The sequence below is a fragment of the Manis pentadactyla genome, chromosome 3 (assembly GCF_030020395.1).
Source record: "Manis pentadactyla isolate mManPen7 chromosome 3, mManPen7.hap1, whole genome shotgun sequence".
Classification (NCBI taxonomy): domain Eukaryota; kingdom Metazoa; phylum Chordata; class Mammalia; order Pholidota; family Manidae; genus Manis; species Manis pentadactyla.
The window spans coordinates 184,055,275-184,081,037 of NC_080021.1; the positions used below are offsets into that span (position 1 = coordinate 184,055,275).

A 25,763-nucleotide genomic window follows, 5' to 3' on the forward strand; every position below is an offset into this window, starting at 1 on the left:
GATCCAAAATAATAATGGCCTATATAAGGCCTGGGCTTTCTTTTTTTCCCACATGATAAACCATCTTCAGGCAGGCCAGGCTGATATGGGATCTCAGAAGCTAGAATCCTTCTGTCTTCTGCTTCTGCCATTCTTAGCACATGACTTCAATCCTTGAGATCACCTCATGGATGAAAGATGACTGTTAGAGCTCCACCCATCAAGTTCACAGCCCTGGGACAAATAAAGAATAGGGGAAATGGGCAGAGGGGTGCTTGCTAGCTAAGTTAACCCCTTTCACCAGCTTTTTCAAAACGCCACCCAGTCACTTCCACTTTCTCATTAGCCATTCCATCTGCAAGGAAGGTTGGGAAATGTGGCTTTATTAGCTAGGCACTTTCCTACCCACAACATAGGAGTAAAGAAGGTCGGGATGATGTCTATTAAGACAAAAGTTAGCATGAATGAAAGGAAAGAATGGATGTACAAATTATGTTCAGTGTGCCAAGGTTTTCTTAGAAGTGTTTGTGTTTCTCCCTATGCAATACATCATCGAGGAATAGAAGAATCTGAAGGAGAGAGTGGTAGTCCTGCTGGGCTGCTTATGGAAGAAAGGAAAGAGTCTTCTTACTGGTGTATTAGCTGAGTGCGCAAAATGGGGAGAGGTGAGAAACAGGACCCCCAGCTAGCCCAACTCACACCAGCCCCATCTGCTGGCCACAGCTCCAGCATCTTCTTAGATTAATGCCTGGATCTCTGGGGCCTCCACTAAGTCTTCAGGGTCCTTGCCAGAGTCCTCTGGTAGATTCTAGTATCTAGCTTTCAACTTTTTATTCATTCCCGCAAACCTTTCCCCAGCAATGCCAGTGTTCAGAAATGCCATGGGCATTTGAGGCTTCACAGGGGGGCCTCCTCAACAACCAGAAGAGCCGGGTTTTCCTGGCTGCAGAAGGAAAGTGGAGTCCAGAGGGCTGTTAGGCATGGGCAGACCACAAGTGGGGACAGCTCTTCCCATGATTTCCCTCAACTAGCACTCAACTTCTCTTACATCTGGCCATTGGGCAGCTATGAGGAATGAGTTTACATAACCATCTGACAAATGAGGAAATTGAGGCTTTAAATGGGATGTATGGTTATTCAGTAGATCAATAGTAAAGATAATACTTGAATTTAAGCCTCCTTTCTTTATGTTCTTGGTATAGGGACTGGAAGAGTTCAACACCTCTTCTGCAGATATAGGGCTTGCGTTCACACAGACTACATTTCCCAGGTCACCTTGCAACTGGGTATGGGTCATATGACTGAACTCAGCCAATGCGAAAAGGGTAGAAGAAATGCATGCCACTTCCACATTTCCCCATAAAATATCAGCAGTATCTTCCACATTCTTTTTCCTCCAACTGTAAGGCTGGAAGCAAAAGGCTCTGAGATGGTAGAGCTTCCAAATGAAAGAAGGCTAAATCTCTGATCTCACTGCTTGGAGGAGAGCTGGCCAGGAGTCACCCTACCAAAAAGATCTGCACTGGACTTTACTGAAGCAAGAACGGTATCTTTACTGTGTTAAGCCACCGAGATTTTGAGCCTTTATGTTATTATACATAACCTAGCATACCCATACTAGTGTCTCTGATGGAACCCACTTCTCTATGAAGAATTAGACTTGACCTCCTCCAACACTCTCTCTGCCCTTTGATTCTGGCAAAAAAACAACCTGCAAAGGGGCAGTACAGCTTTGCAATTAGGAACACAGGCCTCAAATCCAGTCAGATCTGAGGCTGAAACCTGGATCCACCACAGACAGATTTATTGACCTCTTTGAGCTTATTTCCACATGTGTAAAATAGAGACAGTACCCAGTCAAATGTGGTTGGAAGGATTAAGTGAGTATTATATATCAGTAGATAGAATGATGCCACCCCCTGGGAAGAGGGAGTTGGAATTTTGTAAGGCCATGTTTGGTTGTAGCAATGAACATGGAACCCTCTGGCTAGAGACAGTGGATGTTCTTGATGCTAGGACACCCCTACGCAATGACAAGTTGTCTCTCATCCCCCATAACTTTCATATGGTCCTTGAGATGTTCACTTATCTGACATTACTATTCCATCAGCCTAGAAACAAACTCTGTTTTACAAAGAATCACATGGGTTTTTTGCATATTTCTAATATCTATTGAATGTTCTGGGAACATAATTGCCATGTATATCTGTCAGCCTGCAACAGGAATCACCACAGTCAAGTTAGGATAATTCATGAAGGGTTAATTTACAAAATGACTAATTTCAAAGAGGCAGACAGGTGTGCGGAAGCCAGATGGGACATGACAGACACCAGGCCTGGCAGCAGCACAGCAGTCACCACTACTATATCCAGGGTGTGAAGGGAGGCGAGACTGCTGGAAACTGAAAGGAGAGAGAATGTTGCAGGGTGGGCAGAGTATCACAGAGACCATTAATTTCCTAGGGCTACTGTACCAAGTTCCTGCAACCATAGTGGCTTTAAACAACAAAAATTTATACTCACAATTCTGGAGACCAGAAGTCTGAAATCATAGTGTTGGCAAGGTCACTGTCCCTCTGAAGGCCCTGGGGGAGAACCCTCCTTGCCTCTTCCAGCTTCTGGTGGTGTCCCTTGGCTTGTGGCTGCGTAACTCCAAACTCTGCCTCCATCATTACATGGCCTTCCTCTTCTCTGTGTCTTCTTTTCTGTCTCTTACAAAGACTCTTTGACACTGGATTTAGGGACCACCTAGATAATCCAGGAAAGATCCTTTCTTCAAATAAAGTCACATTCACAGGTTCCAGGAGTTAGGATCTGGACACATCTTTGGGGGCCTTCATTCAACCCACTATAGCCAATTGAGCACAGCAGACCTTAGACAGGGAGGTAGGTAGAAAAACAAATACTCCAATTTCTCTTTCCTGCCTCACTCCATCTCCTACCAGGGCGTTCACTGGCCAAACCCAACAGGAAACCAGAGGGCATGAATGTGGTTGGTGGGTCAGGCTCTCAGGGCCAAGCACAGGGTAGAGCAGTGGGGGAGAACAGATCTGGAGGGGCAAACAAAACATAGCAGAGCACCATGTCAATCAAGGGAAGATTAGACTCTGTTTATTTGGAACTATAGCAGGAGAGATAATCAAATGGCAACAGTACTGGGGGTGTTTGAGCCAATAAATAACATATCTCTATCAGTCTGCTTTGTAGTTGCATGTTCATAGGGAATGACTGCTTCATTTTATGTTCTAGTCGGGGGGTGGGGTTTGTGCAAGCATATATATTCTTGTATTATAAATTCACTGTGGCATCTTATGGTTTAATGCTATGAAACTGTGATGTAGGTTGGTTATATTATCTATGAATGCTTAAAATGGTGTTGAAAAATATTTATTATAAGAAGAGGGCATTGAATTGCATGAAGTTGAGAACTACAAGGTGTCAGAGACTCATAGTGCCTGCACATAAAGTACAATAAATAGTGCCTATTGTTTTTAGGGTTGTTACCATTCATCACCTCCAGGCACAATCAGGTTGGGGACCCTGGAGACCAGTCCTGCTGTGAGTCACCAGTGCTGTGAGTCAGAGGAAGGAGAGGTTTCAGCCTGGAGCCAGTTCCCCTGTGGGTGGTGTAACGCAACCGTAGGTCCCAAGAAACCCAGCCCTGACACAGCCAGCCCCTCCCCGGGAGCAAGATGGCTCCAGAGGAAGGGACTTCTTGAGCCCTGGAAGCCCCCAATGAGCCCCCTACTAGGTGCCCTTGCAGGGCTCCCTCTGAGCACACCAGCATCCTGGGCTTTCTTCCAAAGCAGGAGGCCTGGCCAGGCCTGGCTCCAAAGCTGCAAACCAGACAAGCCCACCAAGCTGACATCAGCCTGGGAATGGGTGGGGTTGGTCTGGGAGCCAGGCCTTCTCACATCCCACACCCTCCATAAACTGGGGGAAGAAAGAGGTAAGAGAAGAGGGAGGAGGGAAAGGAAGGAGGAGAAATGCAGGTATGGACAGGGAGTGAGCCTGCTGGAAGTCTGACTCAGGCTGGTCAGGACAGCTGTAGAGAGCAGGAGTGGAGCACTGTGTTACCTCCCTGCTTGAAATTCGGCATTCAAGATCCTTGCCTAAATGTCAACCCTCATCTCAGGCTATTCCCTGCTACGCGCAGGACACTCTCACAGAACGACTTTTAGATCCCTCCAAAGTCCAGGCTTATCCATGCCTGTGGGTATACAACTCTCTACCTGAACTGCCTTTCCTTGGCTCATCTAGCTCAAGGTACCCTTGAAAATATCACCTTCTCCCTTAAGTATTTCCCCAATATTGACATAATGACTCTTGTCTCTGTGCTAAAATCTACAAATGTCTAAAGTAGACTAGAATGGCCATTTATCGATTTAGTACAGTGTTGGCAAACTTTAGTGTGCGTCAGAATTACCCAGAAGGCTTGTTAAACATGGACTGCTGATCTCAGAGTTTCTGACTTTGGTCTGGGGCAGTATCAGAGGAAGTAATGGAGAGGTTGTTCCCTCTATTGGTCTGGAGAATGTTAGAGCACACATAGAAGCCTTTGCTAAATTCACCCAACAAGGCTTGAATGATGGCCAACAAAACCTGCTGTGACTGAGCACTGAAATGTCTCTAATAAGAAAAGCTGTCCTCCAAAATAAAATGGCCTTGGACAATACTATTCCCCATAAGAAAGCACCTGTGCCCATTATCCAAACAGAATGTTGTGTGTCATGCCTGGTAAGTCTGCTTCACATGAGAACACAAGTGAATACCCTGAGTAATCCAACTCCCGGTCTAGGGGACTTATAAATCGGTGGTTTGTATCATGAGGATCTTAGTGGAAAAGACTGTTATTTATTTTAGGAATCATTATCTTAAGCTGTGTTTTCTCTTACATGTGTCTATACTTTTGTTTTGGCATCTGCTTCCAATGCAGCCAAATAGCCACTAAATGAGCCACACTGAAGCTGGGGAAGCCCCTTGCTAACCACTCAGGGCACATTGCAAAAGAGGGAAACAAATAAGATTGTAAGGTGGATGTGGAGTATAACAACGAAGCAAAACTGAAGGAACAAAATAGCAGCAGACTCAGAGACTCCAAGAACGAACTAGTGGTTACCAAAGGGTGTGTGTGTGTGGGAGGGCAGGTGGGGAGGGAGGGAGAAGGGGATTGAGGGGTATTATGTTTAGTACACATGGTGTGGGGGATCACGGGGAGAAGAGTGTAGCACAGAGAAGGCACATAGTCAATCTGTGGCATCTTGCTGCACTGATGGACAGTGACTGCATTGGGCTATGGGTGGGGACTTGATAATATGCGTAAATGTAGTAACCATATTGTTTTTTCATGTGAAACGTTCATAAGAGTGTATGTCAATAATATCTTAATTAAGAATTAAGAAAAAAATATTGTAAGGTGGGACCAAGAATTTTTCACTTCCAATAAGTGATGTTGCTGGTCCAAGGATCACACTTTGAGACTGCTGGTTTCGTGCAAGAAATTATCATTCCTGGGTGTGACCAGTCTTTATTTATTCATTCATTCATTGAACGTCAACTGCAGGCCTGCCCTGTGCCAGACATGGCCCAGGTGTTGAGTATTCAATGATAAGCAAAGCAGACATAGAACCTACTCCCATGGAGCTTCCAGTTAACTGAGAGAGACACATACTAAGCAAATAAACATACCATTAAGTATATAATAACACATTGTAATAAATACTCCAAAGGAAATGAAAAAGCATAATACCAAGAGCCTATTTCAGATTGGGTGGTCAGGTAAGGCCTTTTGGGGAAAAGATACATATATACAGGCATATGTTAAACTCCTATAGGGTGCACTCATTGCACTGTATTGTTATCTATTTTTAAGTTGTCCAGCTAACCACTACTGTGTACTCTCTGAAAGCCAGAATCTTGTCTTATTGACATTTGTGCTTTCAGCATGCCACAGAGAGCAGGGCCTTGGTAGCTAATGTAAGAAAGGATGGAAAGATGGAGGGATCATTGGAAATATGAACAAATAAATGAATAAAATGTCAGATGCATGCATTTATGCATGCATACATGGATTGATGGATGGATAGATGGATGACCATTTCTGGCAGCCACATACAGAGCCAGGATTCTTGGTGATATAAATGAGACATGAGTGGAAACTGACAGAAACTTAGCTGACTCCTTTACTATATTACCAAACCTCGTCCATCATTTAGGGTGACCACCAATGGCCCCTCATCCCCAAAGCTTCCTTGATACCATCATTAAGTCCCACTCCGCACATGAAGGAGTTGCTGCCACCTCTTGCACTCCCACACAAACCACATTTACTTCAACACACACAACTGTCTTATGCTTGCCACCTACAAACCACCTGTGTGCAAATTTCTCAGGACGAGCCTGCTCTCTATTATCAGTCTTAGAAGGCAAAAGGGCTGGGGGAAGAAAGAAGAGAAAGTTTTTCTTCTACCCCTGAACCAAAGAAGGAACAGAGTTTAGAGGGTGGTGAAGAGATTCTTGCTCTGATAATTCATCACACGACTTCAAAAAAGCACTTTAAATGACACATTTCGTCTAAATATATGGCTTAGGCTCCTAGGAGGAGCATAGTTTAGAGACTCAAATTGAATCAAACAAAGAGGAGAAAAACACCCAGGGCCCGTCTGGGGTGTTTAAAAATGGAGAGTGAAAACTCCCCTTTGAAGACTCTGCACCTGGGGATGAAAGCTCACGTGGTTTTGCGTACTTCAGATTTCCATACACTTGTTTCTCATTGAAGCTCTTTGCCACCCAGCTTAGCCCTCCTATGCCAAAGAAACTTGAATTCAAACGAGAATTTCCAAAGGACTTCGATATGGGAGAAGAGCCCTTCTCCATCCAAAAGAGGGCAGAATGAAGAAACTGGGACATCAAAATCCCTAGAGATTTAAATAAAATACTTCTCAATTGTGAAGGATCTGAACAGACAATTCTCAAAAGAGGGCAAGAGATTATTAACAAATGTGGGCATGAATATCTAACCCCACTATTAGCCAAATAAGTGTAAAGAAAGCAAGATTTCATATGTGCATGTATGCAAACACATACGCACACACACACATTTTAAACTATAATACTCTGTGTGAGCCAGGATGTCCTGAAATGGTCTCTAGTGGGACTGTAATTGGTACATTTCTGAAATCTTTGGGCAGCAGGTCTCAAGTGTCTATGCAATGTTTATGCTCTTTTCTCCCACCTAAAAAAGAAGAGGTTGTAATTTGACATCAGTTTATTTTCAGTTCTGATCATCTATCCTAAAGGAATCATTTGAAATACAAAAACAAACAATAGCAAAAGAACACTAATCACAAACATTTCATGCCTGTGTTATATGCAATAGTGAAAGAATGGAAACAGCCTGAAAGTCCAGCAGCTAAAGAATGGTTGTTGGTTAGACATTAATAGAATACTACTTATCCATGCCCAATGATGTGCTCTGCAGGGTTCTTCCTTGAGGAATAGGCTATCAGCAATATTATCTAGGGTGCAGTCTACAGGTCCTTTAGGAGAGCACTCTAATTGAGTCCCTCGTGTCCAAAACCTGGTTTTCAGCAACTCAGGGTCAGAACTTGGCTTTTCTCAGTGTTCCAGGTACAAGCAGAGTCTTGGTGACAGACTTTCACTAATACCACACAAGGCTGATGCAGCCATCAAAGGCCAATTTATTAGGCCACAGTGGATGACATCCCTTTCAAAACAGCTGACTGTGTGTACCCACTACCCAAGATCTGTTCCTCAGCTGATATTGGATATATGGGAAGAAAAATCAGGTTTCTTGATGAACTGCATATTTGAATAAAAGGAAATGGATAGTCTTGGGTATTTTTTCAAACCATGGCGAGTCTTGATGAATTATCCTGACCGGCAATTTCTCCAGTGACTGAAATGCTTCCTTCTCTCCCCTGGAAATCAGAGGCTGCTTGGTGAGCAGTCTGCTTTCTTGCACCTACCTTTCCATGCTCCCTGCTTCTCTTTTCATTAATGCAGCTCCATCCTCAGCACAGATGACTGACCAGTCCATGGGTGGCACCAGCTGGCGTCATTGTCCCTTCTCTGGGCATACCAGAGACAAGAGTTGGGATTGTGCTAGTTATCAATCTATTGCCTCTCAACTCCAAATTCAATCTTCATTGTCTGCTCTGAAAAAATGTAGTGGACCATGTCAAAATTTTCCTTTGCCAGCTGACAGATGTTAAATTTTGTCAGTAGAGGGCACTGGAAAGATATTGTAGAAAGGATTTTCCTTCCGGATTCCAGTGTGCTCTGCTCAGCAGGCCCCTGTAGCATGTGGCACCTGGCTTCTATGGCCTGGACAACTTCTTCAGTATCCAGATTCTGCAATGCAGGTAACTTCTCCAGTATCAGTTTCCTGCAGGACATATTGTTTCTTTTGCATCCACCTCCTTCAGGACATGGTGGCCAGCAATCATCCAAAGGCCAGCAGCTTCCCCTGGCACTTCCCCAACAGGCGGTTTTGTAGAGGAGTAACTCCAGTGAAAACGTCCCAAGCACCCAAGAGGGTGGATTTCCAGCATGTTCTGCCAGCACAGCACCGTGGTGACTTCTCTGCCACCCAGTGAACACCCTCTCCAAAAAGGTCTGGATCTCAGCCACGGAGGTGGGCTCAGGGGGCCCTGCCTTGGACGCTCTATGTCAACCCTAGGGGAAGCAGCTGCTGAATTCCAGCTGACATTCTTACACTCCTGAAGTCCGCTGGGCCTGGGGAGGCTCCCCAGTATCCTAATTATCCTGATAATTAATGTTCCCTCTCTCTCTCTCTCTCTCTTTTTCTTTCAGTTTAAACTAGTTGAAGTGTTCTGTAACATACAACCAAAAGAGACTTAACTAATACAGTCTGACTGAGAGATACTGCGCTTCCTTCCATTATATATTGATTTCATTAGAACATTTAGAGTTTGAGGGGTGTCCTCTTTTGAGACAATGTTTTTTATAAGAGTGATAATGAGAAACAAGTAAAAGTCTAAAATAGATATGGCTTGAAGATGATTAATGTGTTTGTTTCTTTTGCCTTTTCCCTCATCAGTGCAGATCATGTGGGCTGTTTATTCTCCACTTGCCCCTTCAAATCCCTTGTCCATCCTTTTCTACTTGCTCTGTGCACTAGGAGGTTAACCTCTGCAGAATACTTATTCTTCTGTCTTCCAGTTCAGTTCTACTAATGGGAGGCACTAGAAAAAGATCAGAGGGTGGAGATAGATGTCAAAGTGATTACTCCCCTAGCACCCTCTAGGCCAGACCACAGGAGGCAATTGCTCCACCTAAATTCTTGGTGGGCAGTCTCTCCCACAGCTACCCTTTTTGCTGTTGCTCCTATAGGACTGGCGTGGTAGGTAGTGCCCTCCCACATCTCTAATCCTGGCTGCTTTGACATTTCTTGTTTGTTACCCTAGCCTTGCTGGCACCTTTGTAAATAGTCCCTTCATTAAACTCTTTGTGATCACATTGAGTAATGTGACTGGTTCAGCATCCATGGCAAGGTGGGAGGAGCAGGGGTTAGAATTTGTTATGGAAGGGATGCAAAGATAAAGACTGAAATGTCTGACATGTGGAACAGGATCATGTAGAAAGATAAAAGCCTTAAAGGCAGGCAATCTAAATTATTTCTTCAGATTATTCTTTAGTTAGACCCACTGTTAATTTGTGCTATAAAGCGACTGGGAAGTTGTGCATGAGACTAGATTAGCTAGAGACAAAGAACACAGAAATTACAGGCTTTTCTGTGTAGTCCGCATTGAAGTGTGATATAAATCTATGACCCCTACAGGGACATGGCTAACCAAAGTATAGAAGGGTAGGATGGACTACTTTTTTTTTTTTTTTGGTATCATTGATCTACAATTACATGAAAGACATTTGTTTACTAGGCTCCCCCCTTCACCAAGGGATGGACTATTAATGATGATTACAGCAAATTTTAATCAGTAAGAACTTAGAGTGTACTGCCAAGTGAAAAGCTAAAGCATGAACTTACAGTCGTCATGATCTCAACTATGTTAAATATGTACATGTGTATGCATAGAAAAAAAACCAAACACTTGTCAGGAATTCACTGAAATGTTCAAAGAGGGTGCCTTTAGGTGGTGGGATTAGGAGTGATACTTATTTTGTTCCTTTATATTTTTCTTCATTTTCTGGGTTTTCTACAATGAGCATGAATTGCTTTTGCAGCCAGAGTTTTGTTTTTTTAAGAGAACACATACATCATGCTCTGCTCATGTTTTCAGGAACAAACCAGTCTGACCCTGGCAAGTCCCAGCCAAGGAATCTATCTCTAGATATGCCTGACTAGTGTCACAAACTTCAGCAAACAACTCTCCAAGTTAGCTTCTTCTTCCAAAAAGAGGAGGAGGTGGTGAGGTGGGGACCCTTGTGATGAAATCTACCTGTAGGAGTGGGGATGCTGCAATGGATCCAGTTGTCCTGAGCACCTACTGTGGAGATATGGGGAGTTCTTAGTCTTCCTGTCAGGGTTAGGTTGGGCCACCTGTAGTGGGCTCCTGGAAAATAAGTTGAGTCAGAACTAGCCCTGTCCTTGGGAAACAAACATGGGACTTTACCACCAGTGACATACACAAGGTATGAATGGTGCCTGGGAGAGTAGAAACACGATAGGGCCAGCTTAATCAGGACTAGATGGAGACATACAAGTTGATGTCCCTCTTCCGACCAGGTGAGTGTGGTCCTGCTTTTGGGCCTTTGGATTGGCCCTTCCTTCTACTTGAAAGGTTACCTCCCTAATTCTATCTCTGTCTACCTGATTCTTGCCCTGCCTTACCTTTGGGGAATTTAGGTAGAATAGCTAAAAGTCATCATCATGGTGGATTCAGGCATTGGGTATGCACCTCATCTGTTCCTGCCCTCTGGAGGACACAGACAGCCACCCCCTCCTGGGGGGTGTATCACACATAAGATTTTCTCCTGCATTCAGGATCAGGGAAATAATGCTGAAAGGCAGTGTTGGTATTTCCATATTTTGTTTTGTTGGGCTGTTGTAAGAGAGGATAAATGACATTCTCTTTACCTTCTTGAGTTCTTAGCTGAGACCCCTGTAATAAAAGACAGATTAACAAGAGAAAAACAAACCACAGCTTATTAACATGTGTACCTCATGCATACCTGGGAGATACCCAGGGAAAAATGAATGACTTCCTGGCTTAGAATTCAGGATTAAATACCATCTTAATAAGGAAAGGGAAGGGGGTATGTAGGCCTCTTAGGGGATCAGAAATGGTTTTTAGGAAAGCTAAATAGGCCCTTAGAAAAATAGATGGGGGGTATAATAGTTTGTGACAAAGTTTGGGTGTCGTGTCAATTTCTAGTCTCCTTTCCTGTGATAAGAGTCAGCCCCCTCTGTGGGTGACACCTCTGGGAAAGGGATCTATGACAAATGAGTTCCTTTTGGAGGATCTATTTTTAGGCAGACAAGGGGAATTCAGAGAACACCTTCTCTGCATGTGCTGTGTTTCAAGTGCCCACAGCTCAAAGTAATCAATATACCAAAGCAGCATATTTTGGGGTGGCCTATTTGGCTACCCTTCATTGTAGTTATTGATATTGTGGTTTTTCGTTTCCTTCACCTTAGTTACCCTGACCTGGGCTAGTCTCTCTCCACCCATCACAAACCAAGTCTGTGGGAAGAGACCTCCCTGGGACCTCTCCAAGGTCTCTGGCTGAGGCCCTGCCTACTTGCAATCTCACTGTAGCCTGTGAGCGGCTCCTCTCATGGACCTGTGCCCAGGCCCAGGCCCAGACTGGGATGTCACCTATTGGGAGGGGAAGAGATTGCAAAACCAGACCACCTGCTTGCCCTCGAGGTGTCCTGGCCCTGACTTCACTGCTTGCTGGTAGGTCAGGCTGCCATGAACCCTCCCTGTACTCTTCCATCAACCAGTGTTAAGGATCAAGAGAAAGAAGCTGAAAGTTGTACAAAGCCCTGGGCTCTGAGGCTGGCCATTTACCAGGCTGGTGCAGAGTTGATGTCTCTGGGAGGGTAACAGGAAATATCCCCTTCCCCTCTGAACCCTGCTCATTCACCTCTTCCCAGCCATACCCATTATGCTACCCAGTGGTGGCAGACCTAGGCAGGAAGGACAACAGTGATGGCCTCCTTACCTTTCCTTGCTTTCTGATGACATACCTGTAGCCTTACCTGATTAAGCAGTTATTGTTAGGTGAGGGCAAGGAAAGGAGAGAAGACACTTGTGGCCTCTACCAGTCTTCCATTTCTATTCTGTCTGCCTGGCCTGGCCTGGCCACCACTAGGTCAGCCTTTGGCAAAGTCACCACACAGAAATATGTTGTGGTTCTGTTTACATTCTTGTCAGGAAGTGTGCTTATTTTGAGAGCTTCTAAACAGCAATGTGCATAAAGTTCACCTGGGGATCTTGTTAAAGTGCAGGTTCTGAGTTGGTGGTTCTAAGGTGGAGCCTGAGATTCTGCCTTTCTTATAAGTTCCTGATACTGCAAGGATGTAAATGACCCAGTCTTATATGCTAGGCTTAGTGAGATATTGCCTGATCTGTGAAGATGATCACAACTCATGTTATAATTAATCACTGGGTTCCGTCATATCCGCAGCACCTCTCAGATCTCGACACAATCTGACCCATCTGTCTTCTTGCTAGCCTGAGTGCTGCTGGGACAAGTAATCTTTGTAGCCTTAATACGTAGCATAGTGGATGACCAACAGTCTTTAAATAAATGAATGAACACATTAATGGCATTTGAAGGCAATTTACAAAAGGTGTATGTGGTCAGTAACTAAGAATGTTTCCCAAACTGTGTTCCTTGGGACACCAGTTCTGGGGTGGGTGTTAATAGATATTTGTCAAATAATGGAGGGAGAAGTGGGAAGGTTCTTTATTCACTTAATCTGGAAAATGCTGGATTAAAAATAGACATCTGAAGAACTTCCCAAAGCCTTTAATAAACTCATAGTCATTCCCAGTGCCCAAAGGAGGGACCCAGTAGACAGCGTTGGCTTCAATTATTTGACCAAAGAGAACTTTCCTGAGAAGCATCTTATAAGACTAGTGTGCTGAGGAATATATGGGACAGTCATCACTCTGGGTAGTCATCCAAGGACTGCAGATAAAAGTTATGTCACAAAGGAGATGTCAAGAGAGAATAGCTATCTAAGATGTGAGAACAAAAGAGAGGCCCCCTTTTCTGTTCCCCTTGCACACTGAGTCATCAGACTTTAAAGGTCTTATTAGCCACTGTGGGGCTATCCTTGCTCTTCTGGATTCCTCAGGGAGGGAACACAAGGAGAATTCTGACACCCTCTTCCTCCTCTGTAATGGCTGAGACAGGGAGGCCAGGAAACCTAAAGAAAACAGAGCCTGGAGGACTGCTTGGATCTCAGTCCACTAAAAGAAAGTGCAGAGATCATAAATAATAAAGATCAGAGCAGAAATAAATAAAATTAAGAAGAATGAAACAATAGGAATAATCAATGAAACAAGGAGCTGGTTCTTTGAGAAAGTAACAAAATAGATAAACCCTAGCCAGACTTATCAAGAAAAAAAGAGAGTCTACACACATAAACAGAATCAGAAATGAGAACAGAAAAATCACTATAGACACCACAGAAATACAAAGAATTATTAGAGAATACTATGAAAAATTATATGCTAACAAACTGGATAGCATAGAAGAAATGGACAACTTTCTAGAAAAATACAACCTTCCATGACTGACCCAGGAAGAAACAGAAAATCTGAATAGACCAATTACCAGCAACAATATTGAACTGGTAATCAAAAACTACCTAAGAACAAAATCCCTGCACCAGATGGCTTTACCACTGAATTTTATCAAACATTTAGTGAAGACCTAATACCCATCCTCCTTAAAGTTTTCCAAAAATTAGGAGAGGAAGGAATACTTCCTAACTCATTTTATGAAGCCAGCATCACTCTAATACCAAAACCAGGCAAAGACACAGCAGAAAAGAAAATTACAGACTAATATCCCTGATAAACATAGATGCAAAAATACTCAAAAAATATTAGCAAATCGAATTAAAAAATACATAAAAAAATCATCCCTCATTGTCAAGTGGGATTTATTCCAGGGATGCAAGGGTGGTGCAATATTCAAAAATCCATCAACATCATACAAAAAAAAGGACAAAAATTACATGATCAGCTCCATATGGATGCTGAAAAAGCATTTGACAAAATTCAACATCCATTCATTATAAAAACTCTCAACAAAATGGGTATAGAGGGCAAGTACCTCAACATAATAAAGGCCATATACGACAAACCCACAGCCAACATCATACTTAACAGTGAGAAGCCAAAAGCTTTTCCTTTAAGATTGGTAACAAGACAAGGATGCCCACTCTCCCCACTTTTATTCAACATAGTACTGGAGGTCCTAGCCACGGCAGTCAGACAAAACAAAGAAATAAAAGGTATCTAGATTGGTAAGGAAGAAGTTAAACTGTCACTGTTTGCAGATGACATGATATTGTACATTAAAAAAAACTAAAGAAACCACTCCCAAACTACTAGAACTAATAATTGAACTCAGCAAAGTTGCAGGATACAAAATTTATACACAGAAATCTGTTGCATTCCTGTATACTAATGATGAACTAGCAGAAAGAGAAATCAGGAAAACAATTCCATTCACATTTGCATCAAAAAGAATAAAATACCTAGAAATAAACCTAACCAGGGAAGTGAAAGACCTATACCCTGAAAACTACAAGATACTCATGAGAGAAATTAAAGATGCCATCAATAAATGGAAATTCATCCCATGCTCATGGATAGGAAGAATTAATATTGTCAAAATGGCCATCCTGCCTAAGCAGTCTGCAGATTCAATGCTATCCCTATCAAAATACCAATGGCTTTCATTCTTCAACAAACTAGAGCAAATAGTTCTAAAATTCATATGGAACCACAAAAGACCCTGAATAGCCAAAGCAATCATGAGAAGGAAGAATAAAGCTGGGGGGATTACACTCCCCAACTTCAAGCTCTATTACAAAGCCACAGTAATCAATACAATTTGGTACTGGCACAAGAACAGATCCGTAGATCAATGGAACAGACTAGAGAGCCCAGATATAAACCCAAGTATATATGGTCAATTAATGTATGATAAAGGAGTCATGCATATACCATGGGGAAATGACAGCCTCTTCACCAACTGGTATTGGCAAAACTGGACAGCTACATGTAAGAGAATGAAACTGGATTACTGTCTAACTCCATACACAAAAGTAAATTCGAAATGGATCAAAGACCTGAATGTAAGTCATGAAACGATTAAACTCTTATAAGAAAACATAGGCAAAAATCTCTTGAATATAAATATGAGCAACTTTTTCCTGAACACATCTCCTCGAGTGAGGGAAATAAAAGCAAAAATGAACAAATGGGACATCAAGCTAAAAAGCTTCCATACAGCAAATGACACCATCAATAGAACAAAAAGTCATCCTATGGTATGGGAGAATATATTTGTAAATGATATATCTGACAAGGGGTTAACATCCAAAATATATAAAGAGCTCACACACCTTAATACCCAAAAGGCAAATTACCCCATTAAAAAATGGGTGGAGGATCTGAACAGATACTTCTCCAAAGAAGAAATTCAGATGCCCAACAGGCACATAGAAAGATGCTCCATATCACTAATTATTAGGGAAATGCAAGTTAAAACCACAATGAGCTATCACCTCACACCAGTTAAGATGGCCAACATCCAAAAGACAAGTAGCAACAAATGCTGGCGAGGATGCGGAGAGAGGGGAACCCTCCTTCACTGCTGGTGGGAATGTAAATTAGTTCAACCATTGTGGAAAGCAATATGGAGGTTCCTCAAAAAACTAAAAATAGAAATACCTTTGACCCAGGAATTCCACTCCTAGGAATTTACCCAAAGAAAACAAGATCCCAGATTCAAAAAGACATATGCACCCCTATGTTTATCACAGCACTATTTACAATAGCCAAGATATGGAAGCAACCTAAGTGTCCATCAGTAGATGAATGGATAAAGAAGATGGGGTACATATACACAATAGAATATTATTCAGCCATAAGAAGAAAAGAAATCTTACCATTTGCAACAACATGGATGATGCTAGAGGGCATTATGCTCAGTGAAATAAGCCAGGCAGAGAAAGACAAGTACCAAATGATTTCACTCATTTGTGGAGTGCAACAATGAGGCAAAACTAAAAAGGAAAACTGAAGGAACAAAACAGCAGCAGACTCACAGACTCCAAGAGACTAGTGGTTACCAAAGGGAAGAGGGTGGGAGTGGGGGTGGGGTGAAGTGAGAGAGAAAGGGATTAAGGGGCATTATAATTAGCACACATAATGTGGCGGGGTCACGGAGAAGACCCTATAGCACAGAGAAGACAAGTAGTGACACTGTAGCATCTTACTACCCTAATAGTGACTGCAGTCAGGTTTGGGGCAGAGACTTGATAATGTGGGTGAATGTAGTAACCACAGTGTTACTCAGGTGAAACCTTCATAAGGTTGTATATCAATGATACCTTAATAAAAAAAAAATACATGACCACAAAATTACCTCCTCCTTTCAAGAACACTCACAGTGATTTCAGGGGATCTTAGTCATTGCACAAACTTTGGACTCTTAGGAATTAGGCACCACTGCCACCTGGTGGTCCTAACTCAAAATTAAGGCACACTTCAGGGTTGGGTGTTTTTTAGATGCAATTTACATACTAAGAAATGCAAAAGATCTTTAATGTTTAATTTGATTGATTTTGACAACTGTATATATATATCAATGTAATCACCACTGTAAACAATATATAGAACATGTCCATCACCCCAGAAATTTCCTTCCAGCCCTTTCCAGGAAATCCTCCCCATACCCTACCTAAAAGCAACAACTGATCTGTTTCTGGTACTGTAAGTAAGCTTTGCCTTTTGTAGAAGTTCATATGCATGAAATTATACAGTGTGTACTCTTTTGTGTTTGCCTTCTTTAGGGAATTATAATTCTTTGAGAATCATCTGTGTTGTAACATGAATCAATTAAATTCATTTTTATTGTTGAGTAATATTCCATTGTATGGATGTTTCACAGTTTATCTATTGGCCCAGTGATGGACATTTGGGGTGTTTCCACTTTTTGGCAAATAAAGCTGCTATGAATATTCATGTAAAAGCCTTTACATGGACATGTTTTTATTTCTCTTGGGTGGAATTGCTAGGTCTTAAGGCATATGTACGTACCATTTACCTACATACAGAGAAACTGCCAAAACAATTCTCTAAAGCAGTTCATTCTACATATCAACCAGCAGTTATTTATATCAACAATAGAAAGATGAGCTTTACGATTAGCACACATAATATAGGGGGTGGGGCATGGGGAAGGCAGTATAGCACAGAGAAGACTAGTGATTCTACAGCATCTTACTACGCTGATGGACAGTGACTGTAATGGGGTATGTGGGGGGGACTTGATAATGGGGGGAATCTAGTAACCATAATGTTGTTCATGTAATTGTATATTAATGATACCAAAATAAAATAAAATAAAATAAAGATGAGCTAACCCAGTTTATTTAAGTGGGCAAAAAGACTTCAACAGACACTTGATGATATGCAAATAGCCATAAACCACATGAAAAGTGTCCAACATCACTAGTCTTTAGGGAAATGCAAATTAAAACCACAATGAGATATCATTTTACACTCACTAGAATACAAAAGCAAGATGTCAAAAATATAGAGCAGTTGGACACCACTGGTTATCACACAGACACATGCACAACAATGAGTGGCAACAGCTCTCAGAGCCACCAGCTGAATTCCTTTACAAAAGAAGGATTCAACGTGGGATTTTCACATTCCCACATAGACTGGTGTTGGTCAAACCTAGAAAACTGAGAGGTCAGAAGACAAACCTGATGTTTTCCGTCAGGTGGGTGGGGTCACTGAGGGTGCCAGGAACATAATAAGGGCAGGCCCTTGTAATGGTTCTTTATCTCATGCTATATAGACTGAATGTTTGTGCGCCCCCCACCGTGCTAAATTCATATGTTGAAACCTATTCCCCAATATGATAGTACTGGAGGTGGAGCCTTTGGGAGGCAATTAGGTCATAAGAGCTGAGCCCTCATAAATGGGATTAGTGCCCTTATAAAATAGATTCAGACACTGAATCTATTGGTGCCTTGATCTTGGACTTTCCAGCCTACAGAACTGTAGGAAATCAATTTCTATTGTTTATAAGCTACCCAATCTAAGGTATTTTGGGTATAGCAGGCTAAGCAGACTAATACACTTCAGTTTCTCACTCAGAAGGCAAAGTTTTCTGGAGGGTGTATTAGCAGAAGTTGCCCCCTGACCCTTCTAAGGGGTATAAGAGCACCCTGAAGTCAAAGCAAATTAAAGCTGGATCATGGGTCCAGGGTAGAGTTGTGCAGGTTTTCATGGAACCCCTGGGACTATCCAGAATGTGGGTCACTGTAGCTTTGCTGCTGCACTTCTCTCTCCTCTCCTTTCCTCTTTCTGCCTCTACTCTCCTCTCTCTTCCTCCCTCTACTCTCCTCTCTCTTCCTCCTTTCCATAGCAGCACCATTTATTAAGTTTTATCATGAATCAGGCTTTTAATACATATTTTTACGAGTACAACAACCCTGCAAGGTAGGCTATATTATTCCCAGTTCACCGATGGTGAAATTTGGGCTCCTCAGACTGAGGAACTTGCTCAAGGTCTTAGAGGTACTGGATCCATTTCTATGGCTGCTATAACAAATGACCACAACCTTAGAGGCTGAAAACAACACAGATTTATCTTAGAGTTCTGGAGGTCAGAGTCTAAAATGGGCCAGCAGGGCTGTGTTCCTTCTGGAGGCTCTAGAGGAGAATCTGTTTCTTGCCTTTTTCAGCTACTGGGACTGCCTGCATTCCCTGGCTTATGACCCTGCATCACTCCATTGTCACCCCTCTTCTCTGATTCCCACTCTCCTGCCTCCCTTTTACAAGGACACTTGTGATTACATTAGTCCAACCCTGATAATCCAAGATAATATCCCATCTTAAGACCCTAACTTAATCACATCTGCAAAGTCCCTTGTACTATGCAAGACAACATAGTCACAGGTTCTGGGTATTAGCAGGTGAATATCCCTTGGTGGGTAGGGGGCATTATTCTGCTTACTACAGCTGTGAGTAGTCAAGCCAGGATTCAATTCCAGTCCTGTCTTTTCCCTAAATCTGTGATCTTTCTTAAGCTACACTGACCCTTCTTTCATCTCCTCCTCTCCCTGGAGCAGCCCTGGATCCTCAACAGGAACAGCATCCCAGAGAGAAAGAGATAGCAGAAGACCCTATGACTGGACACCTGAGGAGGAAGAACTCCTCCAAAGACTCCTCACGGAGCTGGGAAGAAAGAGGGGGCAGAAGACTCCATGGTGGCCAGACCACACTCACACAGAGTGAGCACAGCAGCCTTCAGGTCCAGGCAGGAGAAATTCACTGGGGAGGAGGCAGTACAATCCCTGAGGCCTCTGCTGTCAGCACACCATGGCACAAAGCACTAGCAACAACTCATCTTTCTCTCTCTACCTCTGATTGGGCAAACAGCCAAAGGCCCCTAAAGCTCCTGCCCCCTAGAAACAGGCTACCTGCTTCCAGTCCCAGCTGTATGACCATGATCAAGATACTCATCACTCAGCACCTCAGTTGCCTGATCTGTAAAATGGAGTTCTTATACTTATTTCATAGGGGTTTCATAAAAATTAAATGAGTTAATACATGGAAAGGACTTAGAGCAGTGCCTGGCACAACAGAGGTTATAAATCTATAAATCTTGAGAGAAGGGTACAGGTTGGAGGGGGAGGGAGGACAGTCTTTTGGGCCCTCAGGGTCTAAATTTAGCCTGGCTAGTGGTCGTGTCTGGGAAATGGGACACAGACCACATGTTCTAACCTATCCATGCTGCAGAGCATGTGTGTCAGCACCTCCCACCTGCCTGGTCCTCCAGATTGATGGCCTTCTGGAGGGTCCCACGTGCAGTGACCTTAGCCAGGCCCAATTGCTAGGTTTCCTCCACCTGTGATCTACATCTGGCTATTTGGAGACTTTCTGCCAAGGCTAGACTACAGAAAAATTTTCAGAAGACGCACTTGAAATGGCGTGTTTCCTTCTTCCCCTGCCATTTCAGTTACTGGGCCAAGGCTGCACTGCTGAATGCATCCATTTGAAACCAGAATCTCAGTTGGGTAGAGAAATCTGGTAAAATTTTGAGATTTAAGGTCAGATAGATTGAATGCAACTCTACCACTTATAAGCCTTAAGGCTTTGGACATGCCATTTAATCTTTCTGAGCCTTAGTTTCTCACCTGCAAAATGGATTATAGCAAGTGCCTCACAGGTGTTTTTTTTTTTTTATCATTAATCTACAATTACATGAAGAACATTATGTTTACTAGGCTCCCCCCTCCACCAAGTCCCCCCAACATACCCCTTCACAGTCACTGTCCATCAGCGTAGTAAGATGCTGTAAAATCACTACTTGTCTTCTCTGTGTTGTAGAACCTGCCCCATACTGTGCGCCCCACATTATACATGCTAATTGCAATGCCCCCTTTCTTTTTCCCGCCCTTATCCCTCCCTTCACACCCATCCACCCCAGTCCTTTTCCCTTTGGTAACTGTTAGTCCATTCAGTCTCACAGGTTTTTATGAGATTATATAACACATAAAGTTTTTGGCACAGTGTTTGGGCATATGATAAGAAATTCCCAACATATGGTGGCCATTCCTCTGGCCTAAGTGGTCAAACTGCATGATTTTCACACATCTGCACCCAGTGACATAGAATGACAAGCCTTCAGGCATATGATGGCTACTTCTTCTGGGGCCAGGGAGGCCTCTGGGGAGGTTGGCAGTGTCTACTCCACGATGTCTGGCCTTGTCTGAGTAGGACAGGATTGAACAGCTATTGAAGTTCCTAGATCTGGGAGACTCAGCAAGGCAGCAAGGAAGGAAGAGCAGGGAACCCAGGGACCAGGCCTGCCCGGAGGCATCTGGACGACAGTGGTGCCATCACCTGATGGGGGAATGGCGACGTAGGACATCTCTGGGTGGGGAGGAGATGGTTAGTTGACTTTTGGACATATGAGTGAGGGGTCCATGGATATCTCTGTCACAGTTTTTTCACCTGCCCTGACCATAGCATTTTATAAATACCTGCTCAAGTGGCCATGTGTTATTTCACCTCCCCACCACTCATGAGCTGTAAGCTCCCTGAGCATAGGGTCCATTTTCCACTCATCTCTACGGTCTCAGGTCCTGGCACAGTAAGTGATGCCCATCAATAGTGCTCGGTAAGTGTCTGTTGAGTGACAGAGTGGGTATAATCTCCCCTTGAAGTAGAGGCATGCCCTTTCCTCTCACTACCATTGTGTGGGGCTTTGCAGCTTTGCACCAGGCAGAATGGGAAGCAGCCAGACCTGGGAGTTGGATGGCTGAGAAGCCCAGGACAAGACAGGCTGGGGAACTGTGTCCATATCAGGTCTCCCTGGAGTGGGTGCCCACACCTGGGCTGCTCATAATAGGTAGATAGGCAGGTGGGGGCACTTGAGGTTGGAGGAAGGGTGGAGCAGGATGTGGGCTGAGGGTCTGGGAAGATGGTCCAGAGGCAAGCTGGCCATGCCATCTGGCAGGCCCAAGGGTGACTGCTCAGCCCATCCACCATAAAGCAAACAAGGCCACTCCACCCATCAGCGGGCCTTGTGACTCACCTACTGGATCCTGTGTTGCCGTCATCAAAGAGAGGATGTATTCCTGGAGGGGCAGGGCACAAGTCCAAGTCTTGGCAGTTGGCAGGAAGGCTGCTGGGTGAGGCTGGGAGTGTCGGCCCAGCCAGTCCCCATGTCCTGGTCTTCACATGGACCTGAAGAAGGAGAGGGGGATCACCAGTGCCCCTGCCCAAGCTCAAATTTAGGGCATCTCTGTCCTTAGCATATTGATCCCAGCCCTTGTGTAGGTGCCCAGGGCTTTTAGGGCTTGCCCTCTGCTCTGCTTCCAGGGGTCCCTACTCAAGGCACCTGGCATCACAGTGCTGCACACATATCACCTCATCCTCTCCTCTTCAGGGCTCACAGCTGCCCTGAGTGTCAGACTGGAGGTGGTACCTAGCATGTTTCATTCATGGGACTTATTCCAGCCTGATAATACACCCTGCTGCTCATCAGTGACCCACTTAACCACAAGCTCCTTGTGCAGAAATTGTGTCCAACTTATTCCCTGCTATATCCAAGCACTCAGATGAGCTTGGCACCTAGCTGCTCATTAAATAAAGCCTTGTTGAATGGATGGATGAATTCTAAATGAATGAATGAGGTTTATTTGGATACACTTACATCCATAAGGGTGCTGTCCAAGAGCAGTTGGATATAGAAGTCAGGCTCATACTTTGGTGGGAGGATAGATTAGGAAGTTTATTACTATGAGTGAATCTAGGAGGTGTTTGAGGAAATAGATGTTAGACAGGAGGAGATGGTGGGATAGTAGGTGGGCTCAGCACTCCATGGACTGCCTTGATTTTACTCTGGACTTTGAAGGATGCAAGCTTTCTGGTCCTTTGGAGCAGCTAGAACCGTCAGCAGCCATTCCTGCCACATTGATAAAAATCTAAGGTCCAAACAAAGGAGGTGACAAAATCCTTTGTTCTCTTCAGTCCCCTTCTCACTCTAACCTGGGACATTAGCAGACAGACCTGGGAACCAGATTCTCAGACATGGTGTGATAGAGCCAGGAGCACCATCATATGCAAGGGTGGGGGCAGGCACGGAGCTGGACCTGCTCAGCCTGGAGATACTCGCCTGGGGTTCTTGAAAGTGCAGTAGACTAGTGACAGAGATGGGACTCCCACCACAAGTAGTCTTGGGGAAGCAGACCTTTTGTGTGACTCTGTTCAAAGCACCCAACAATGAAACTGGTAGGTAGTAAGCACCCCATTAATGGAGGCTGAATGACTTCATGGTGGGGCTGCTGCAGGAAGGCCTCAGTGAAAGGTGGGAGACAGGACCTAGATGACCTTAAAGTTCCTCTCTCTGTATGAAATGATGTTCCTGCTTCAGGACAGGAAATCATTGGTAAATATTTGCTCTGCCTGGTTAAACTATGGAAGGATAGCTGTCACCTGCTTCAGAGGCACCAGTGGGCCTGAGATTCCTGAGGAGGGGCAGAAGGTGAGTCATGGACCTCAGGCTGGGCTTGGCTACAGATATGGGGCTTCTATCCGTCTGTAGGGTGACTGGTTTCTTGGGGACCCCAAAGGGGCTATTCTTGAACAAGAATCCTTCCCATTGACTTATTTAACTATTTTTACAATTTACCTGTAGGCTCAAAATCTTTTAAAAAAAGGTTTTTTAAAAAATCATTGAAACTTGGATTCAAATGTTTTGGACTGAGGCCCAGCATCTGCAGTTTTAAATTCTCCCCAGGGAAATCTAACCTGCAGATGGAGCTGATAATCACTGACCTAAATGAACTGGTGACATGCATATGGAAGTACAATTTTGTTATTCTTTTTATAAATTAGAAATTTTTTGAAAGCAAATAACCAAATATCTCATTCATCTATATTGTTGAAGTTTGGGGGAGTTTTAGATATTGATTTTTCTTGAAAAGAATATTGTTTTTATTTAACCCATTAAAATCTGAATAGGCATATAATACATGCAAAGCATGAAGGCATCTTCCTTGTTTTGTTCTGCTTTTTTTCCCCTCTCAGTTGTTCCCTCTTCATGGTGCAAAAATAAAAATAAAAAGAATCACTTCTGTTTACATTTACACTTCATTTCATTCCTTGCAAAATGGTCTCCTCTGCTGTCACCACTCTCCTCTTCACAGCAGTCCTAGGAGGAAGACAGAGTCAGAATTATCATCCCCATTTTGCGCATGGGTAAACTGAGGCCCAGTTAAGGAGCATGGCTTTTCTAAGGTCAGAGGGTTGGTGGGTGGAGGCACTGGCAAAGGAATCCATCACTGCAGCCCCTTTTCTCTGCCTCCTGCCACCTTCTAGTTGTCTTTTTTCTGATCTGCCCCCATCTCTCCCAGCTCCCCACCCCAACTTGGTTTCTGTTTTTCTCTTTCTACTTCAATTTCCCTTTCCCTCTCGCTCCAGCCCTCAGACTGGGGGCAGCTTTGCAAGTTGTCCAAACTTTTCCTCACTCCAGCCGCACAGCTACAGCCCTAGGCCACCAGGAGTTCAGTATCTCTACCAAGAGCCCTTCCCAGATGCCAGGGTGCAGAGGTTACCTCTGGGTGACATTCTCAGCCTCTCCATCTGGCCTGAGATAAGATAAGGGTGGGGAGCAGCACTATAAACAGGTCCCCATCCTTTCCCCCCAGCTCAGGCCTCAGTTAGCTCAGGCCACATCAGCCCAGGATCAGCATGGCCATCCGCCTGTGGGTGGTCACTCTGGCCTTGGCAGCCCTCCTCATTGTGGACAGGGGTGAGTAGGCAGAGCCTACATTTTCTGTGGCTTGGTGTTGGTAGGTGAGCTCGGGGTGGGGGCAGAGGCAAGGCCTGGAACACGTTGTGATGCCTCGGTTTTCTGCATATACCTTCTTTCTGCACCCCTCCACTGTGGTGGGGAAAGGCCTGAGTAGGACGGGAAGAAAACTAGGTTCAAGTCTTGACTCTGGCCCAGAATTGTGTAATTCCCTTCCCCTCTTGAGGCCTCCATTTCTCCAGCTGTAAAGTTAGGAGATTGTGTTAGTTCATTGTTGCACTGAGCAACTACTGGTCTAGAAACCTGGGAGGCAGAAAGGAGCAGGCCTATCTCAGGGAGGATGGGCAAGTCTGCTGGCTGCAGGGTGGGGGGCACTCAGGGAGCACGGCCTGGGTCCTCTGAACAACATCCGCTCTGTCAGGCTGTGGTTGTGGGACTGAAGGCAGCGGTGTGAGCACATGAGAGCCCTCTACTGGGAGCCTTGATCTGGACGCATGCTAAGGGCCTAGGGTACCTCTGCAGTCTCCTACCTGCTGACAGGCATTGTTCTAGGCCCTTAAGACATATCAGTGAGCAAAAGAGAAAAAGAACTGCTCTGATGGTGCTTAAATCCAATGGGTTAAGAGGGAGGGGAACAGATAATGAACAAGATAGGTGCAATGTATGTTAAACAGTATGTTAGAAGGTGGTAAAGGCTAAGGAAAGATATTGGGCTGGGTGATGGAGATTGGGAGGGGGTTGCAATGTTAAATCAGGAGAGTTCTTTCTGAGAGCTAATGTTTGAGCAAAACTTGAAGCAGATGAGAGAGTAAGCCATGTGGCTAACTAGGAGAAAAGGGTTCCAGATGCAAAAGCCCTGGGATAGAAGCATACCTGGAGTGTTTTAGGTACAGCAAGGAGGCCAGTGAAGCTAGAATAGAGAGAGAGGGAGGGTGCAGAGTGATGGGAGAGGAGATGAGGGAGGCAACTGGGGACTACACTAGGCATTTCCTCTGAGATTAAATGGGAAGCACAGAAGGGTTTTGAGCAGAGTTGGGTGTTAAAAGTATGGCTCTGGCTACTATATTGAGAATAGACTAAAGGGGAAAGCAGGGAGACCACTTAGGACAGACCTGGACAAAGCCATGAAATTATAGGACATGGCCCAACAGGATCCCAAGGCCACTGACCTCATGGCCAGTCCCCCAATGGGAACACAGACATGGGGACTAAAGCAACAGAGAATGAGTCGGGGTGGGGGCAGA

At 44.1% G+C, this 25,763-nt stretch overlaps 1 protein-coding gene and 1 long non-coding RNA gene across 3 annotated transcripts in view; one reads left to right on the forward strand and one right to left on the reverse strand.

Annotated features, from left to right (window-relative positions):
* Nucleotides 1-25,763, forward strand: part of SPINK4 (serine peptidase inhibitor Kazal type 4) — a 68,982-nt gene that overhangs the window by 37,494 nt on the left and 5,725 nt on the right. The window contains exon 1 of one of the 2 annotated variants that reach the window (XM_036898157.2): nt 24,394-24,519. The exons of the other annotated variant lie outside the window; for it this stretch is intronic. Within the exon in view, the coding sequence (XP_036754052.2) occupies nt 24,459-24,519 (61 nt within the window). The 5' untranslated portion in view covers nt 24,394-24,458. Of the gene's footprint in view, nt 1-24,393; nt 24,520-25,763 lie in introns of those variants that run through there. 2 annotated transcript variants of the gene reach the window in all.
* Nucleotides 8,599-24,403, reverse strand: LOC118918870 (uncharacterized). The gene is made up of 3 exons (XR_005027282.2): nt 23,850-24,403; nt 21,799-21,950; nt 8,599-9,206 (listed from the first exon to the last, which is right to left on the reverse strand). It is a non-coding gene; the product is annotated as an uncharacterized LOC118918870 (long non-coding RNA).